At 42.2% G+C, this 21,522-nt stretch overlaps 1 protein-coding gene across 4 annotated transcripts in view; it reads right to left on the bottom strand.

Annotated features, from left to right (window-relative positions):
- Positions 1-634: 634 nt before the first annotated feature.
- LOC129864045 (signal peptide peptidase-like 3) overlaps positions 635-21,522 on the bottom strand; it is a 44,137-nt gene continuing 23,249 nt past the window's right edge. For all 4 annotated transcript variants that reach the window (XM_055936593.1, XM_055936589.1, XM_055936594.1 and 1 more), the window contains exons 10-11: positions 8,255-8,364; positions 635-3,710 (exon numbers count right to left, since the gene is read on the bottom strand). In XM_055936593.1, coding sequence (XP_055792568.1) covers positions 3,639-3,710; positions 8,255-8,364 — 182 coding nt within the window. In that variant the 3' untranslated portion in view covers positions 635-3,638. The remainder of the gene's footprint in view (positions 3,711-8,254; positions 8,365-21,522) is intronic.

Genomic DNA, 21,522 nt, shown 5'->3' on the forward strand with positions numbered 1-21,522 from the left:
GGGACGCATACAAAACACCTGGTACAACACAAAACACCGGGTACAACCCAGAATACCCATTTCACCATACAGTGCTTTAAAACCAACACATAGCAGACAAGTTCTGCAGTGTTCAAAGTGAAAATATTAGAATCAATGTTTTTTTTTGGTGGGGGGGGGGGGGGGGGGTTAGAAATAAAAGCACCACTGCATCTCAAACTAATGCACTTGTGGGAGCCCAAGCAAATTCTTTGTGAAGCATATACATAATTTGTTGTAATTCACATGCTGTGTGTATGAGGGAGCTATTCATATCCGGCTTGAGCATGTCTCATTTTTCACCATGCCACAGGTATCTGACTTGGACTGTGTCGCTATCCAGTGGTACATCTTGGAATTACAGCATATCTTTAACATTAAGGGCATTTGCTCATATTTTCTCATGAGAACACATTTCAACATCTATTCCTCATACAAAAACATATTATTAATATAAACCACCAGAAACATCACAGAGTATGACTGAATAATCAAACATGATCCCCTTTGCCCAATACAGGAGCTAGTGTGGAAGAAAGTAATCTATCAAAAGGTCTCCAACTTTCTCCCCCTAAGTTAACAGATAAAAAAAAATAAGAGATGGACACAGGAGCCGTATAGTTAGAATTATGTTTTATTTACAGCAGAATCCTGACTGAATGGAGGGAAAGGGGGAGAGGAACAGGGAGCAGATAGGGGGTTAAAGGAGACAAAATGTTTTAGATTCAGCTCATTAGGATTCATGTTTCACTAAACAGCTCTTAATTTATTCAACTTTTTTAAAAAAATGATAAGAATCCATTTCAGCTGTAATGTCACCGCAACAAAAGAGCTAAAGCCCTCTGCTGCAAGGGAGGAAAGAAAAGTATAAGATGGAAAACCTAAATCTACAGCACTAAGAAAAAAACTCAAACATACAAACAAGGGGATAAATAGAAAGCCATCTTTCATAAAAAATGAAAACATCTGTATTTTTTTTCTTCAATTATTCATCATTATGATCATCAACAGTTTTTTTTGCCAAGTCCATAAAGAGGCTGAGGGGACAGGAATGGGGTTGTGGTTACATGTCCATTATGTTCAGGCTGTCCGACAGTGGTCTGTCCCACAGCCAGACCATGTCCAGGTAATGATCAGCTAGAGTGAAATCGAGGCTAAACGAGTGTAAAAAAAAATATGATAAAAATGTTTATCAGCCAGGTGGCCTGTTTAGTCAGAACTGTTTAGTCAGAACTGTTTAGTCAGAACTGTTTAGTCAGAACTGTTTAGTCAGAACTGTTTAGTCAGAACTGTTTAGTCAGAACTGTTTAGTCAGAACTGTTTAGTCAGAACTGTTTAGTCAGAACTGTTTAGTCAGAACTGTTTAGTCAGAACTGTTTAGTCAGAACTGTTTAGTCAGAACTGTTTAGTCAGAACTGTTTAGTCAGAACTGTTTAGTCAGAACTGTTTAGTCAGAACTGTTTAGTCAGAACTGTTTAGTCAGAACTGTTTAGTCAGAACTGTTTAGTCAGAACTGTTTAGTCAGAACTGTTTAGTCAGAACTGTTTAGTCAGAACTGTTTAGTCAGAACTGTTCAGTCAGAACTGTTCAGTCAGAACTGTTCAGTCAGAACTGTTCAGTCAGAACTGTTCAGTCAGAACTGTTCAGTCAGAACTGTTCAGTCAGAACTGTTCAGTCAGAACTGTTCAGTCAGAACTGTTCAGTCAGAACTGTTCAGTCAGAACTGTTCAGTCCTGCCGACTCACTGGCCTTTGTCCATGTAACTTTCCTCTCTGCAGCCTTGCTGGCAAAGCTTAGTGCATTGGTTTGGGCCAGCAGTCTGTTGTTGCAGTCTGAGGAATGACACACACTGTACACTTGACATGCAAGGCCAGAGAACAAACATAAAAAACAGGTAAAAAAGAAAACTCAGGACAGGAAGCCAGTAAACTGCATTTTCCATTCAAGTCTCTCTCTCCGTCCGACTGTCTCGCTCTCACAAACACTTTCACACACACACTTTAATTCCAGTACTGTTTAAGCTATGATCTAACTCAGGGTTTCCCAAAGTCGGTCCTGGGGCCCCCTCTGGGTGCACATTTTGGTTTTTGCCCTAGCACTACAGAGCTGATTCAAATAACGAACTCATCACCAAGCTTTGATTATTTAAAATCAGCTGTGTTGTGGTAGGGAAAAAATCATAACATGCACCTATGGGGTTTTGAGGGGGGGGGGGACCCTGATCTAACTGACAAGCACCACAAAACTGTGGGAGGAATGACAATCCAAAAACATTTGACAACCTTTGACAGTAAAAACCTAGCTATGGGTTAGTTTTAACCTCAGGGTCCATTGATTACAATCCTTTATTAAGATAAATCCCTCAGAAGGGCATAGAGATCCCCTCCCTCAAGGTCCATATCAAACTTTAGAGGTTATTCTATACGACCAGGCACACACACACACAGAAACACACACACCTCCAGGGTTAACTTGGTTTTTCCCAATGTCCATTCTGTCACTCGTTGGAGGAAATTTGTTCACAAGTAAACCACTCCTAGCCTTACAGAACCGAGCTGTGGTCCAAGTCAGACCTGCCCAAAAAACTACATGTCCCGTCAACCCTCAACCCCTAAATGTCACTCCACAAGTTCTCATTGTCAAGGTATTTTATACCTGTCCTGGATCTAAAATCCAAAACATAATTAAATTGTTCATAATAATGAAATAACACAGTCTCGCATACTATGCGCTCTCGCTCACACACAGTCACACAACATGATACCCAAATACTTGTGTACACATATATATATATACAAAGAGAGATGCTTCCCCCCGCAATAGTAGGGACACATTCACAATTTATAATGCATCATTTCTGTATATGCCAAGAATAAAATCTTTTCTAAATAAAATACCTGTATCTGTGATGGGGCAGCGAAGGTGGGAGTTTGTTAGAGAGGGGGAGGGTGTTGAGGATAAAGAGGTGTTCAGGGGACAGAAGGGGTAGATGGAGGGCAGAGAAATGGATGAGGGAGCGACTGATGAACCGTTGCTGTTCCTTCTCTCTCTCCCCGATAGGCTGCTGGTCCTGTGCACTGATGTCATTTTCCTGCCTAGTGGCAGCAGCAGTTATGCCTACTCTCCTATCCTCCTCCGCAGTTCAATCCAAATCATTCCAGAATAATAACAATAATTGTAATGAAGATGCTAAAAAAAAAAAGCCTCAGTCACATCCCACACCCAGTAGTCCATATAGGGGGACGCCTGGCCTTGAAGTCCAGCAGTCGGGGAGATACAGATGAGAGGGGCGGTAGTAAAACAGAAAGACCAAGAGCAAAAGGAGAGAGGGAGAGGCCTGACAAAATGAAATGAGCCATGGTAAGGGAGGTGGGTGAGGGAAGAAAAATTAGGGAAGAGAGAGGAAAACAGGAAGCAATGAGGAGTTGTGTCTGGCAATGAGGTCCACACACTGGTGTCCATATGTGAGGTCTGCTGCTCAGAGGATGGGTGGAAAGAATGAACTAGTGATGAGGACGAGGCCTCTTCAGTGTGCGCTCTCCCTCTCACTCCCTTTCTCTCAGGGCAGTGGGTAGGGGTCCCTGGTCCTGCCCACGCTGGCTGTGTGTTCCCAGGGTGCATCATACCTCCAGGAAGCGGGAGCTGCTGGCCTTCGTGTGGAAAGGCTCTGACCACATACGCCGCAAGTCTCCCTGTAGGACACACCACAGGGTTAGCTTCCCTGTTAGTACTGGTCTCTCATTTAGTATCACACCACTCCTATCCTCACCCACAGATATTATCCCGAGGCCCACTAACAGTGGTACAACATACGTGTTAGACTGTCTATACCCACTGGCATGGAGGATTCCTTACCACATATTAGGCAAGGCAAACCAATTTTTATGATTTCTAGTATATCAAATCGCAGCACATTTTTGGACTCATTAAGCAGTTTTTACCTGATTAAGTACAATACCATTGGAAATGAATGTTGAAAGTTAAATTTATATTCCTAAAACTTAAGTGGAAAATGATGCTGTCGCTGTTTCCTGTTGACAAGACATTTTGATAAATAGCCCAATGTCAAAACAAAGTTTCAACGTGTCCAAATCAATAGCCAATATGCAGAAACAGTCCGGTAAATACTGAAAATATAAAATGTATTATGTACACAATACACTCAATGTGCAATAATAGTTGTTATATTACTTTTTTTAAACGAGCATCTTGTAAAACGGCAGACGCACCAAAAACCCTCTCGTGGTAATAAAATCACTGATATCGATTAGGGGGGTCCAAAGGAAATAGAGTTATATATGGTTAGTGAGCAACCTGCAGAAGACAGCCAGCTACATTTGGAGTGATGCATTTTGATTTGGGGGTCGCCAAAGCGGAAAGAGAAATGCAACACTTATTTGTTGATCCCTCATATTGACATCACGCTGAAATCAATTGCGAGAGAGAGGAGGATGAGGTTGCACGTCCTGTTAAAACTAAGGAAAACAAAGTTGTGATCGGAGACCTGGAGGTGGGTTGCAGGAAGATTAGTAGGCAAACAGCTTCTAGTAAAGATGAGGTCAAGTGGATTGCCTGCCTTGTGAGTGGGAGGGGACTGGGAAAGGGTGAGGTCAAAAGAGGCAAGGGGAAAGAAAGAGTTGGAAACAAATTAATTGGGCCGATTTCGGGAGGTTGAAGTCACCCAGTAGGCAGAGTAAATGAGCCATCGTCAGGAAATTAGCTTATCAAGTTCATTGAGGAACTCTCCAAAGGCACCTGGTTGGCGATAGATTACAACAATGTTAAGCTTGAGTGGACAAGTGACAGTGACAGCATAGAATTCAAATGGGGAGCTACAGGTGACTGAGGGTGAAAAGAGAATCTCCACTTGAGTAGCCCTGTGCCACCACCGCGACGACCAGATGCTCTCTGACTATGAGAGAAAACGTTGTCAGATCAAGAGAGCAGCTGGAGTAGCAGTTTTCTCAGGGGTGATCCATGGGACTAGGGACTGAAGGCCAGCAAAGGCTGAGATGAACTCTACGTTATTGACCGCCGATTGGCAGTTCCAAACTCTGCCAGAGACCAGGAATTCCACATGGGTTGTGCACGCAGGGTACACTAAATTAGAAGGGTTGCAGCCAAGGGGGGAAGCCTCGGAGCGAACTGGAAAATAAAACACAGTTGCCAAAGCTACAAAAAAGCTAAATGAGATCTGAAAATAACTAGGTAAGATACCCAACAGAGAAAGTGGTGTGGAACCTTCCTGTTTTCTTTCCTCCATTATCTCGGCAGAACCGTCTTTGTTTCGACGAAGGTCTTAGTTTTGACGATGAGATCGCAGCAGACACTAATTACCAAAACCACAAGTGCTGCATTTTGATTGAAGAGGAACGCCAACCCGCTAACTATAACGCAACACTTTTTTTTGTTAATCAGTTCCATGGATATCAGGGTGAAATCAATAGAACCGGGAGCAAACGTTTGGGGTGTAGCTCAGTTTAAAATAACACTATTCAAAGGCCACATGGAAACTTGGAATAACCTACACATGGTTGGTTAGATGAGAACTTGTAGAAGGCTCATTTCTATATTTTGGAATGGTGGATTGTTTTGATTTTGGTAGGCTGCCATCCCGAAAAAGGGAGAGGAACACTTTCTGTAAGTTAACTTAAACGAATCACGACACAGCATAAGATAACAGTCACAATTGCATTAACTTCTTGCAACTATAGGGGGTGCTGTTTCGCATTAGCATAATTTGGTCTACAGGCCTAGTACTCAATTCTTGCTCGTACAATATGCATATTATTGTTATTATTGGATAGAAAACGCTCTCTAGTTTCTATAGCCGTTTGAATTATGTCTCTGAGTGGAACAGAACTCATTCTACAGCACTTTTCCTCCCAGTGAGTGAGTTTTCAGAACTCTTGGCCTCTGGTTCCAGATCAGTTTTAAAGCCACTGTAAATCCTATGAGGATACAAACACTGCCCACGCCTTCCTCTAGATGTCAGTAAGTGGTGACAATTTGAATGGAGTCGATTGCGCAATCATGAGCTCTATAAATCACCAAATACCGGAAGTAGCGTTCCTTTGGACTCTGCGCTCAACGCAAGAAGGATATCTGACTGGCCTTTTTCCAAGCCTTGGTTTAGCCAGTAATATAGCGTCGGTCATCTTTTTACTCGTTATAGGTGTTAGAAACATCATAAGGTAGTTAATTTAAACCGTTTTATAGCAATTTATATCCGTTTAGTGCGATTTTGAGGCATTGCTTTGTAATACACTTTGAAGCTCCGGGCACGTTTCGGGGTCCCGGTCGTACGTTAGTGGGCATTTTGACGGACAAGTGGACATCTTTCGACCAAAAGAAGATTAGACCCAAGAAAGGATTCATTGCCCAAGATTCTGATGGGAGAACAGCTCATAGTAAGAACAATTTATGATGATAAATCGTGTTTGTCGAAAAATGTTAAACGCTTATGCCGCCATTTTGTTTGCTATAGCTTCGCTTGGCGCAACCTGTATTGAAAAGTAACGATAATTTAAAAAATGTAATTCCGCGATTGTATTAAGAATTAAATTGTCTATCAATCGCTGTCCACCCTGTATTTTTTAGTCAAGTTTATGAGTATTTATGTATAAGACTAGATCACTGTCTAATATGGTGCACAACATTTTCTGACCAGCTGTGCTACTTTTGTCATTGTCTAACCATGATTTTGGTGGCTAAATATGCACATTTTCGAGCAAACTCTATATGTATGTTGTAATATGATGTTACAGGAGTGTCATCTGAAGAATTCTGAGAAGGTTAGTGAAAAAATTAATATATTTTGGCGATGATAACGATATCGCTCTCTTTGGCTTGAATCAGTGCTCGGGTAACGTTTGCATATGTGGTATGCTAATATAACGATTTGTGTTTTCGCCGTAAAACACTTAGAAAATCTGAAATGTCTGAATTCACAAGATCTGTGTCTTTCCATTGCTATGTGCTGTGTATTTTTAAGAAATGTTTTATGATGAGTAAATTGGTAATACAAGTTGCTCTCTGTAGTAATTCTAGGAGCTTTGGTGAGATTTGTGATGGTGGCTGCAATGGCAAACTATGATTTATACCTGAAATATGCACATTTTTCTAACAAAACCTATCCTATACCATAAATATGTTATCAGACTGTCATCTGATGAGGTTTTTTCTTGGTTAGTGGCTATCAATATCTTAGTTTAGCCGAATTGGTGATAGCTACTGGTGTTGAGAGAAAATGGTGGACAAAGAAAAATGGTGATTTTTGCTAACGTGTTTAGCTAATAGATTTACATATTGTGTCTTCCCTGTAAAACATTTTAAAAATCTGAAATGGTGGCTTTATTCACAGGATCTGTATCTTTCATTAGGTGTCTTGGACTTGTGATTTAATGATATTTAGATGCTACTATTTAATTGTGACGCTATGCTAGCGATGCTAACCAGTGTGGGGGGGGGGGGGGGGTGCTCCCGGACCCGGGGTAGAGGCTCGTGAAAGGTTAACTCCGTTTCGGCACAAGTCCGGCACATGTGGGGGAAAAAAAAAATCAATGGTTCAAAACCAAATCTGTTTTAAGCAATCAATCTTGTCATTGTGATGACTATAAACTTTTATACTAACACCACCAATCTGAGGTAAAAACGATGTGAAATTTCATTAAATTCTATGGGGTGAAAATGCAAGCTTGTGTAAGGCAGTAACAAACTGTCCATATTAGGGAAATTTGCGCAATATAAAATATGACAAAATAATTCTAGATGTCAATTTACGATGATAGTAGATGTTGCCCACTCACATAATACTGCAACATCACTCATTTAACCATTTAGATTAAAAAAATGCTCTGCCCGCATAACCGGGTGCTCTACACTAGAGCTTCCATAGTGTCTGTGGCGTCCCTAATAATACACTCTATATCCACTTATGTCCTCATCCATTACCTCTGGGTCCCTGGCCTGGTATCTCATCTGCCTAGATCCTGGATTACTCCTCTAGGCCTCCTCTACCACTTAACGCTGCTTCTATCAGTTCGTCTCAGTCCCGTCTCCCTCCCTCTGGGTCAGCATTCAGTCAAAACACATTTACACAAAACACTTGAGTCACATAAAATTATTCCCCAGCAGTCCTGCCGTTTTGACCGATCTCTTAACCTACTTATGACTGACTCCATATCTCACAGCCCATCACACCCCTCTCCCCCTTATCAAGCCTCCCAATATGTACCTTCAGGTAGGCCATGGTGAGTAGAGGCAGCAGGGTGAAGGGCACCAGGTACAGCAGGGCAGGCTGAGCCGCACGGTGGATCCTGGAGGCCACAGTGGCAGTCAGCAGGCCTGGAGGGAACAGAGACAGCTCAGAAACACTCCAGTCAAACTTCCAGGGGTTAGAGTGAATAGAAAATAATAATAAAAAAATGTTTTAAGTTAACCTCCCCTTTACTGTAAGAAAGTCATGACCATTACGCTTTTAGGGAAAGAGGATCATTTGTACATGTATTAAACTGCGAGTTTTGCCAATTCCAGTCACCTTGCTTAGGGGACCCGTGGTCCTCCCCAGGACAATTTTTATATTGAAGGACTGAGAAGCTCAGTCATGGTGACCTCTTAAAAGCCCCAAAACATATTGGAGGAAAAAAATGTACCTAAAAATTATTTGAACGGGGGCGCTGGTGAGCAGCAACATGTGAAGACGTGTTTTCTCGGTGCTCCGATCCAGGGTGAACAATTTACTATTAATACTTGACCAACACCTCCCTCACTGTGTAAATTTTGTAACTAATTTGGAATTAATAAATTTTGAACCCAAATTAATATATTTTTTTCCTGAAAATGTTGGCCTTTTAATTGTAAAATTCCGAGACAACAAAGGCCACAAAGGAGCAGGCCTCTGCTGAAGCCTTGGGCTCACCTGACACAGACTTTGATCCCCCTGACCTAGCCATGGTAATGGAGGCTATCATTCAATCTGAACAGACTGCTGGCTAAGGTGGAGTCATTATCCACTGACCTATCAGCACAAATAGCTATTCTCGCCACGAGGTCAACATAAAGATCGACTCCGTTAACGAAGCCTTGGCGAGACATGACACCCGTCTAAATAGCCTGGAAGATGGTGCAAAGACTAACTCCAACATAGTGGTGACACTGGAAGAGCAAGCCACCCGGCTATCATCAGATGTCGCCTAACTCACTTCCAAGATTGAGGACCTCGAGAACAGAGCGACAGTGGAACGGTCGCATTTTCGGCGTGGGAGAGGGACTCGAGACCGTAGGCGGAATGCGGCCTACCCTGTCCATAGCAAAACTGCTACAGGAAATTCTAGGCCTCGATTATGCCCCCACCCTTGACCGTGCGCACAGAAGTATACAGTCCACACCGAAGAATGGGAAGCCGCCCAGACCCATAGTAGTTACATTCCACTACCTTCAGGAGGACGTTTTCTGTAAGGCAGCGCGAGCGGCTCCCATCACCCACTACGGACAGAATGTTCGCATTTACCCGGACTACACGGCGGCAGTCACAAAGAAGAGGTCAGCCTTCAACGAGGTGACCGGGCTCCTACACCGCAGTCTGGACACCAAGTTCGGCATTCGTTACCAGCTGTACTGAAGATCACTACTCCTTCCGGCGAGCAGAAGACATTCTTAGACCCAACCAAGGCCAAAAGATACATTGTTACGCACCAACATCCACAGGAGGACAGGCGACAAAAAATGAACTAGCTATTGTGGGCTCATACTGTGACCCTGCACTAGCCGTGCTAACGCGACCAAGGACCAACTAGTGAATTTATATCTTGATTGAAACTTGCCTCCACCCTGCTCCCAAAAATGACAAGTATTAATCCAGTAACTTAACATTATGAACAATGATGGTATGTATAGGGTGACATGTTCTCACACGGACAATATAGTTTGAATAGTATTTTATTTACAGTACATGGCACAATTAGCTTTTACCAACTAGTTGCGGCTGTACAGCGACGGTGCTAGGTGGAGCGGTAATAATTAGCCTAGTCGCTACCTAAGGCTAGCCACTGAGCTCTCTTTCCATGCCTTAATAGGGCACCCTACTAACATACTGTGAGCATGTTTAATACATACAACATATACTTACAACTCCCTTTTTTATTTATTGTTTTACTATCCTTCAAATATGCATATTGCATAAGATACCTTGGATGGCTGAGGTGGTTGCCTCCAGAATCCCCTTTCCTAGGCGTAAACTTGATTATGTTTGGCCTGGATAGAGCTCTACTGACGTTCAGTTTAACATGGTAGCATTTTGCTCTAATCTAGTCTAGGAGAGGTAGATTCAGCCTTCCAACAGGGGGAAGACCAGCATAGGGGTCCAAGTTTTTTTTTAATTTTCTTTATATTTCTCTGACCTTTCAGCACATTGGTCATGTGATCGTACTAACATTAATTTCTGATTACTATGACTAATTCACATACTCTAGGCTCCACATGCTTTATCAGCTGGAACGTGAAAGGAATTAACCAGGTGGTCAAGCGTAGCCGAGTGTATGCTCATCTTAAATCCGGACATAGTTTATCTCCGGTCCAGCGACCATGATACACTAAAGAGAGTATGGGTAGACCAAATATTTCACTCCAACTTTGGTGCTAAGGCCAGAGGGGCAGCCATCCTTATCAGAAAAGGCACCCAGTTTGTCTTCTCCAAAGTAATTTCAGATACTAATGGCAGATATATTATAGTGATGGGGAAATTGTTTAGCACACGTTATTCTGGCTAACCTCTATGGTCCTAATTGGGATGACGCTCAATTTCTCTGACCTCATTGCAACACTTCCCGACGTTAACGCTCATCATTTGAAATTGGGCAGAGATTTCAATTGTGTATTGCATCCAAGTCGAGACAGATCCAGACCGAAGCCCAACAATGTAATTTCTAAATCAGGTGCAGTAATCAACTCATTCTAGAATCATATAATTTGTCTGATCCATGGAGAAGGAGCTATCACACTCCTAAACAGTACTCCTTTTTTCCTCTCCAGTCCACCGCTCATACTCTAGGATTGACTTTTCCTGCTGGACAATAGAATTCTTCCTTTTGTAACTTATAGTCAATATCACAGCATTGTTATCTCAGACCACAGCCCTGTCCAGCTAGAAATCCACTTTCCAGACAGTACTGTGTCACAATGCACGTGAGAACTTGACCCACTAATACTATCCCGTAGTGCCTTTAAAAAATACATATCAACTCACATTGATGTCTTTTTACAGATCAACTGCACCCCTGACGTGTCTCACTCTACTGTGTGGGAGTCGTTAAAAGCCTATCTAAGGGGCCAAATTATTTCATACACAGCGTATGGCACCAAACGCTTATCGGAGCTATCTCAACTCCTTCTAGATGTGGACAACAGATATGCATCTTCTCTGACTCCTGAACTCTACAAAGAGAGACTGCTACACCAATCAGAATTTGACAATCTTTCCACCAAACAAACGGAGCAGCTTCTGTTTAAGTCGAGACAAAAATTTGATGAACACGGAAAGCTGGCAAGTTGTTCTTACCAGCTTGGACATTCCGCTGCTAGCAGCACCATAACTGAAATCTGTATTGCAGCTGATTTAACTTCTACCAATCCCAAAGAAATAAACAATGAATTGAAGCAATTCTATTCTGCCCTTTACTCGTCAGAGGCTCTTCATGACATCTCGTACGCATGCATTTCTAGACAATCTGGACATCCCCTCTCACAATTCAGATGAGCAAACCAACATGGATGCCTCAATAAGTGATGAAGCTACTATGGCAATCCAGTCCATTCAGAGCGGTAAAACCCCTGGGCCTGATGGCTTCCCTATTGCATTTTATAAAACATTCTCCTCTAAATTATCCCCTATCCTCACCTCAATGTACAATGAAATCCTTTCTAGTCAGAAATTGCCACAGACACTTACCCAGGCGACTATTTCGGTTTTGCTTATTAAAAAAGACAAGAATCCCCTAGACTATGGCTCATACCGCCTTTTGTGCTGCGGTTATAAAATTCTCACTAAAAGGTCCTCTCGCGCCGTTTAGAGACTAATGCAATTAACTCTGACCAAAAGGGATTTATCTCAGGTAGGCAATCTTTCTATAATATGCGCCGGCTATTTAATGTTCTTTATTCTGCCCACTCAACTCTACAGCCAGAGTTGTCATCTCTCTTGATGTTGAAAAGGCTTTCGACTGGGTTGAGTGGGAATATCCATTTACAGTACTAGAGAGATTTGGGTTTGGCCCGTCATTCCTTTCCTGGATTAAGATTTTGTACTCATCCCGTGGTTTCTGTCCGCACCAACAATGTTACCTCCAGCTACTTCCCTCTCCACAGGAGGACCAGGCAGGGTTGCTGTTTATCCCCTTTCCTATTTGATATGGCTATTGGTCTCTTGCTATCGCCCTGTGGACGGAGCAGAGGATTAAGGGAATATTAAGGGGCAACAACTCACAAGGTGTCCTTATATGCAGACGATCTTCTTTAATACATCTCTAAAACGGTAGAGTCTATACCCTCTCTCTTGGACATGCTACAAGGTTTTGGGACATTCTCTGGTTATAGGTTAAACCTAACAAAAAGCGCGATCCTCCCCATTAATCAGTTAGCCGAAGAATTGGGTATGCCAATTTCCCATTTAAGGTGGAGCATCAGGTCTTTACTTATTTGGGGATAAAGGTCAAACGCTCATTTAAGGCTCTGTTTAAATATAACTTCAAAACACTCCTGGAGCGCACTAAGCAGTATTTCATAAGGTGGTAGTCTCTTCCATTTCTTTAACATGTCGCATTAATTCTGTTAAGATGACTGTACTACCTAGGTTTTTGTACTTATTCCAGATTCATATTTTTCTGCCAAAGTTGATGTTCAAACAACTGGACAGCTACATTTCCAACTTCATTCGGAATAAGTCAAATCCACAAATGAGAAAGGTATATCTAGAGACCTAAGCCAGTAGGCGGGCTGGGCCTTCCCAATTTTTTACAATACTACCGGTCAGCAAATACATCTAAATGTGTTTATTGGGTTTCTACATTTGAGAACAAGGATGGCCCAACTTGGGCCATCATGGAGTTACAGTCAAGCCTTCCAACTTCTCCAGTCTCGTTCCTGTGCTCCCCAATGCCCATGAACCTTGGCACCCATGTTTTGAACCCCACTGTTAAGAACTCCCTTAAAATCTGGTCCCAATTCCGAAGTCACTTTAGCCTTAAACAAGCGAGCGGCTTCTCCCCATTAACATCTAATCCCAGCGTCACAGATTGACACGGAATTCCAGTTCTGGCATAGGAACGGTGAGGTGTTTTTTAAGTGACCTATTTATTGATAACACATTCATCTCATTCCATACTCTGAGGGTTGACCATAATATTCCCAATACCCACTTTTTTAGATACCTGCAAACTCGCAGCTTTGCCCAAAAACATTTCCCTTCATATTTACATTTACATTTAAGTCATTTAGCAGACGCTCTTATCCAGAGCGACTTACAAATATCCACTCGAGCCTACTAAGTGTCCAGTCGAGAGGTGCTTAGAGCTTAACCTTTATCTGAAGGGCACAATCTCCAGATTATACGACATACAGAACATGCCTTCCTTTGCAAATACAACATCTGCATGGGAGCAAGACATAGGTGACGAGCTACCCGATGATATATGGCAACAAACTATTAGGCGTATCCACACATCATTTTGCATAAGGCATGGGCTTATTCAGTTTAAGGTTTTGCACTGTCTTCATTACTCAAATGACAGATTGGCAAAAATATACCCAAATGTTGACCAAGTGCTTGAGATGCCTCCTGAGTCCAGCAACTGTGGGACATGTTTTGGTCATGCCAATCTAAACTTTGAGTGGCCTCTGGGACCCCATTTGAGGCACCCTCACATGTGCAATACAACTGTTAGCCCCAACCTGGTCACTGCCATTTTTGGGGTACTCCCCTAGACCAGAATGCTAGCTCGCCGCCTTGTCCTCTTTCACTGGAAGTCTGCGAAGTCGCACTCCTTCATGCAGTAGGTTAAGGAGGTGATGTGATCTCTGCCTCTGGAGAAGGTTAGGTACATTGTGCATGGGTCCCAACAAAAGTTAAACTTAACCTGGGTCCCCATTAATACAACACATGGAGTCTTTTACTTAGTGTAACTTGCATAGTTTGGTCATGTCTGTTCTATTGGTCATTTGTGCTCCTAATAATTTTTATTTAACTTTTCCCCCCCCATTGTTTTTGTTTCTATTGTTTATTTCGGGTTTTCTTTCCTATTTAAACTTACTTTTATAGATGCCTTGGTGGGCGGGTGGTTTGGAAGGAGGGGATGGTTGGGAGAATGAGGGGTTGTACTGTTTTTGTTATATCTGAAAATGTATAAATAGATAAAACATAAGTATATTTTAACATATTGGACCATGCATAAAGCCCAGTGTTTCCCAACCCTGGTCCTCGAGTACCCACAACATTACACATTTGTAATGTAACCATGAACAAGCACGCCTGAACTTGTCAACCAATCATCAAGCCCTCAGTGAGCTAAATCAGCAGCCCAACCGATGAAGCATAGTGGCTACAAAATGTTACATAGGCTGAAGCACGGGGTTTGTCAATCCTGAATGTTATTATTTTTAATAATTATTATTCTATTATAAATATACATAATTACTCATTATTGTTATGTTTTTATTACAAAGCATGGCCCTTTCAAGACTCCCTTGTCCTTTTTGAGCAGTGTTACGTAGCGATGGGCATTCCGAGTCTTTTCTGTGAGACGGACGATTTGGCTCCATTCATCTAAAAAAAGAGCCGTACACTGGGCTCCCAAACAGCTCTTTGTTCAGTAATGCTTAGAAAATATACCTAAAACCATTAAGAAAAAAATTGTACATCTAATTTAAAGCCTAAAATATGTCAGATTATGAAATGTGAGTTCAAATACATTATTACCTAACCAAATTATTAGATGGCCTGCCAAAAAAAAAAGAAAAAAAAAAAAGAGGTTCTCACTATATTGCTCCTGCACTGAGGATTTACCATCTTCAGAGAACGCTTTCTAATTCTTCTGTAGATAAATCGACGTCTGGAGCACAAAAAGCAATAGAAACAGCATGCAGATCAAGGAGCCAAATGAACGGCTCTTTCACATATGCTATTCGGTTCCCAACGTTCACCAAAAAGAGCTACTACAGTTGTGACCAAAAGTTTTGAGAATGACGCAAATATTAATTTCCACAAAGTTTGCTGCTTCAGTGTCTTCGATATTTTTGTCAGATGTTACTATGGAATACTGAAGTATAATTACAAGCATTTAAGTGTCAAAGGCTTTTATTGACAATTACATGAAGTTGATGCAAAGAGTCAATATTTGCAGTGTTGACCCTTCTTTTTCAAGACCTCTGCAATCCGCCCTGGAATGCTGTCAATTAACTTCTGGGCCACATCCTGACTGATGGCAGCCCATTCTTGCATAATAAATGCTTGGAGTTTGTAAGAATTTGTGGGGTTTTGTTTGTCCACCCGCCTCTTGAGGATTGACCACAAGTTCTCAATGGGATTAAGGTCTCGGGAGTTTCCTGGCCATGGACCCAAAATATCGATGTTTTGTTCCCGAGTCACTTAGTTATCACTTTTGCCTTATGGCAAGGTGCTCCATCATGCTGGAAAAGGCATTGTTCGTCACCAAACTGGTCCTGGATGGTTGGGAGAAGTTGCTCTCGGAGGATGTGTTGGTACCATTCTTTATTCACGGCTGTGTTCTTAGGCAAAATTGTGAGTGAGCCCACTCCCTTGACTGAGAAGCAACCCCACACATGAATGGTCTCAGGATGCTTTACTGTTGGCATGACACAGGACTGATGGTAGCGCTCACCTTGTCTTCTCCGGGCAAGCCTTTTCCCGGATGCTACAAACAATCGGAAAGGGGATTCCTCAGAGAAAACGACTTTACTCAAGTCCTCAGCAGTCCAATCCCTGTACCTTTTGCAGAATATCAGTCGGTCCCTGATGTTTTTCCTGGAGAGAAGTGGCTTCTTTGCTGCCCTTCTTGACACCAGGCCATCCTCCAAAAGTCTTCGCCTCAATGTGCGTGCAGATGCACTCACACCTGCCTGCTGCCATTCCTGAACAAGCACTGTACTGGTGGTGCCCCGGTCCCGCAGCTGAATCAACTTTAGGAGAAGGTCCTGGCGCTTGCTGGACTTTCTTGGGTGCCCTGAAGCCTTCTTCACAACAATTGAACTGCTCTCCTTGAAGTTCTTGATGATCTGATAAATGGTTGATTTAGGTGCAATCTCACTGGCAGCAATATCCTTGCCTATGAAGCCTGTTTAGTGCAAAGCAATGATGACGGCACGTGTTTCCTTGCAGGTAACCATGGTTGACAGAGGAAGAACAATGATTCCAAGCACCACCCTCCTTTCGAAGCTTCCAGTCTGTTATTCGAAGTCAATCAGCATGACTGAGTGATCTCCAGCCTTGTCGTCAACTCACACACCTGTGTTAACGAGAGAATCACTGACATGATGTCAGCTGGTCCTTTTCTGGCAGTGCTGAAATGCAGTGGAATTGTTTTTTGGGGATTCAGGTCATTTGCATGCCAAAGAGGGACTTTGCAATTGCAATTCATCTGAACACTCTTCATAACATTCTGGAGTATATGAAAATGGCCATCATACAAACTGAACATTTATATTTGTCATTCTCAAAACTTTTGGCCACGACTGTACTGTTGCGCAGCTGCACCTAAACCATGCTTGAAACACCGGTTGTAACTGAATTTGTAAAATGATGCCACTCGTGCAATTGAAGGACTAATTAAGTGGTAGCAATGGAAAACTGCCCCCCCCCCCCTCTTTTTTTACTAAAAGCCAAAACAGCGATCAAAAGTATTTTTGCATTAAGAATTGTTGTGCATTGACTGCTTGTAAGAATACATGTTACCCTCCCTATGACTCTTGCATGCACCTCAAGAGGAATATTTATCTGGCATGGAACACACAAGGCAACTACACTGCTCAAAAAAATAAAGGGAACACTTAAACAACACAATGTAACTCCAAGTCAATCACATTTCTGTGAAATCAAACTGTCCACTTAGGAAGCAACACTGATTGACAATAAATTTCACATGCTGTTGTGCAAATGGAATAGACAAAAGGTGGAAATTATAGGCAATTAGCAAGACACCCCCAAAAAATGAGTGATTCTGCAGGTGGTGACCACAGACCACTTCTCAGTTCCTATGCTTCCTGGCTGATGTTTTGGTCACTTTTGAATGCTGGCGGTGCTCTCACTCTAGTGGTAGCATGAGACAGAGTCTACAACCCACACAAGTGGCTCAGGTAGTGCAGTTCATCCAGGATGGCACATCAATGCGAGCTGTGGCAAAAAGGTTTGCTGTGTCTGTCAGCGTAGTGTCCAGAGCATGGAGGCGCTACCAGGAGACAGGCCATTTTTACTGCTCTAAACTATTCTATGGGGTTTCCTGATTTTGTTCTAATAACATTACATGGCAAAAATATGAGCACTGGAAAGTTGCATCCATACCTGAATGGTAAAGTATAGGCTTTGAATGACTGACAGCAGCTACAGCAGGCTACACAACACTGTTTGAGTTGAGCTCCGCGATTGTGTGCATAAGACTTTTTAATTCTCTTCATCTGAACATCGGCATGTCAGCAACAATCATGCATGTCAATTCAGTGCACACAGCTTAACAGAGAAAATACAATTTGAGAATACATTTATTTGTCATTATAAACTGGGTGGTTCAAGCCCTGAATGCTGATTGGCTGAAAACATTTATTTTTACTGCTCTAATTATGTTGGTAACCAGTTTATAATAGCACATCAGGTGTTTGTCGTATATTTCTAAGGACTGTATCCTTAGCCGTGGTATATTGGCCATATACCACACCCCCTTGGGCCTTATTGCTTAAATATACACTGCAAGTACAAAACATTAGGAACACTTTCCTAATATTGAGTTTCACCACTTTTGCCTTCGGAACAGCCTCAAAATTGTCAGGGCATGGACTCTAAAAGTGTCGAAGGCGTTCCACAGGGATGCTGGCCCATGACTCCAATGCTTCCCACAGTTGTGTCAAATTGGCTGGTAGAGGATCTCTACGCTGAATAGTTTATTCTCTCTCATTCCACAGATTATCAATTGGATTAAGATCTGGTGACTGGGCAGGCCACTGCAGTAAAACTGAATTCACTGTCATGTTTGTGGAACCAATCCTGGACAATCCTAGACTTGTGTCATAGAGCATTATCCTCCTGAAAAAAATAATATTTGCAGATGGATACACTGCTGCCATAAAATGCACCTGATTCGCAAAGATGTTCCGATATCCTGTGGCATTCAAACGTTTCTCCACTTTTAACAAGGGGCCCAATGTGTGCCATGAAAACACACCATGATGGATACGTGTGGTTCTTTATACCATTCAAACTATCACGGATTACAAAGGGAATACCAGCGGCGAGCTGCCCAGTGACGGGAGCCTACCAGACGAGCTAAATGCCTTATGCTTGCATCAAGGCAAGCAACACTGAACCATGCATGAGAGCACCATCTGTTCCAGACGACTGAGTGACCACGCTCTCCATAGCCAATGCGAGTAAGCCATTTAAACAGGTTAACATTCACAAGGCTGCAGGGCCATATGGACTACCAGGACTCAGAGTATTCGCTGACCAGCTGGTAAGTGTCTTCACTGACATTGTCAACCTCTTCCTGACCCAGTCTGTAATAACTACATGTTTCAAAGAGTCCACCATAGTCCCTGGCCCAAGAATGCCACACACCTAAATTACTACCGCCCCATGGCACTCACATCTGTACCCATGAAATGCTTTAAAAGGCTGGTCACCCCACACTGCCCTTTCCCACCTGGACAAAAGGAATACCTACGTGAGAACGCTGTTCATTGACTACAACTCTGCGTTCAACACCATAGTGTCCTCTAAGCTCATCACTAAGCTAAGGACCCTGGGACTGAACACCTCCCTCTACAACTGGATATTGGACTTCCTGATGGTATATATTTTTAAACCTGCATATTTAGCTAAAAGAAATCCAGGTTAGCAGGCAATATTAACCAGGTGAAATTGTGTCATTTCTCTTGCGTTCATTGCACGCAGAGTCAGGGTATATGCAACAGTTTGGGCCGCCTGGATCTTTGCGAACTAATTTGCCAGAACTTTACATAATTATGACAACATTGAAGGTTGTGCAATGTAACAGGAATATTTAGACTAATGGATGCCGCCCGTTAGATAAAATACGGAACGGAATAAACGTTTTGTTTTCGAGGTGATAGTTTCCGGATTAGTCAAAGGTATATGGTTTAGAGAGAAATAGTCGACGCGTTATAATTCCTGTAATAACTTGCGGCTGAATTTGAAAGGGGTTCCTTCGTTATTTTACCGTTCATGTCTTCCATAGAGAATGTCTTGATCTACTTCAAATAAGATCTGTGTTTCGTGCAGGCTTAAACCGCCTCAACGTTTTGATACCCGTGTAAATCTCACTAGGATAAGGTAACGTTTGTCAACATATTTTCATAAATCCACTCTACATTTTTTTTTTTTATCTTCGCTTATATTTAGTCAATATTGATCAGAATTGATCTTACCTTGTCCTATGGATATCTACACAGTTATAAAATTGGCACGGTGATGTAAGCCACGAAACACAGACCTTATTTTAAGTGAATCTAAAAATATCCTATGGAATAAATGAAGGAACCGCTTTTCAGATTTTGCTAGGTGTCATGGGAATTATGACTCGCACTTTGGTTGTCAATTCTTACCATGCCCATTATTAAAATAGGATTTCCTGCATATAGAAATGACAGTTTTTGTTTTCATTCATCACAGGTAACTTAAACTCTATTTTTATTCAAACAGTTTAAAGTATTTGTCTCCTAAGCAGACTCTTCAGTATCATTGTCACTTCAGAGCTGTGTGCGTGTGTGTATTATATTAAGTTAAAATAAAAGTGTTCATTGTTCATTCAGTATTGTTGCAATTGTCATTATTACAAAAAAGTGTGTGCGTATGATATATATATATATATATATATATATGAAACATTAATTCTTTAATTTTGTATAAATCGGAATCGGCTTTTTTTGTCCTCCAATAATCGGTATCGGCATTGAAAAATCATAATCGGTCGACCTCTAGTCCAAACACACCAAAACAGCTGTGAAGGAGCACAAGAACGCCTATTCCTCCCCGGGAGGCTAAAACGATTTGGCATGGGAACTTAAACACTCAAAAAGTTATACATCTGCACCATCGAGAGCATCCTGACCTGTTGCATCACCGCTTGGTATAGGAACCACTCAGCAAGTCGCTACAGAGGGTAGTGTACGGCCCAGTACATCACTGGGGCCGAGCTTCCTGCCATCCAGGACCTCTATACCAGGCAGTGTCAGAGGAAGGCCCTAAAAATTGTCAAAGACGCCAGCCACCCAAGTCATATACTGCTGTCTCTGCTACTGCAAGGCAAGCGGTACCGGAGAGCCAAGTCTGGGATCAAAAGGCTCCTTAACAGCTTCTACCCCCAAGCCATGACCCCGTTATTTTAGCACAGGCTTGATTTACACTTACTGGACTCTAACCAAACACACTACACAGACACTAACACGCATGCATATTGACCACAAACATGCTGCTGCTACTCTATTATCTATGCATTGTCCATTTACGTTGACTTGTTACCAGTACCTCTTATATATTGCCTTGTTATTTTACCGTGGTAAACTAGTTCTGTTTGTTTATTTAGCAAATTTGTAATGTATTTTTTACTCTGCATTGTTGGTTAAGGGCTCGTAAGTAAGCATTTCTCGGTAAGGTCTACCTACACCTGTTGTATACGGCACATGTGACCAATTGAACTTGATACCTCAACATGAAACAGCAGGAACCTGGATTCATCAAACCAGTTAAATGTTTTTCCAATTCTCCAGTGTTTTCTTTCCTAAGCCCACCGCAAACGTAGTTTCTTGTTCTTTGCTGAACGAAGTGGAACTGTAAGGTCGTCGGTTGCCATATCCCATTTGGACACCAATGATGTAATGACTTGTCAGCTGACTAATTCTAGCCCATCTATTGCTCTGCACAATTTGACAACTGGCTGGATGTCCGTTGGGTGGTGGACCATTCTTGATACACACGTGAGACAGTTCAGTGTGAAAAACCCAGCAGCGTTGTAGTTCTTGACACACTCAAACCAGTGCGCCTGGCACCTACCACCATACCCCATTCAAAGGCACTTAATTATTTTGCCTTGCCCATTCAGCCTCTGAATGTCACACACACAATCCATATATCAAGGCTTAAAAATCCTTCTTTAGCCAGTCTCCTCCCTTTCATCTAAACTGATTGAAGTTGACATCAATAAATGATCATAGCTGTCACCCGGATTCACCTGGTCGGTCTATGTCATGGAAAGAGCGTGTGTTCCTAGT

The sequence above is a fragment of the Salvelinus fontinalis genome, chromosome 10, assembly GCF_029448725.1.
Source record: "Salvelinus fontinalis isolate EN_2023a chromosome 10, ASM2944872v1, whole genome shotgun sequence".
NCBI lineage: Eukaryota > Metazoa > Chordata > Actinopteri > Salmoniformes > Salmonidae > Salvelinus > Salvelinus fontinalis.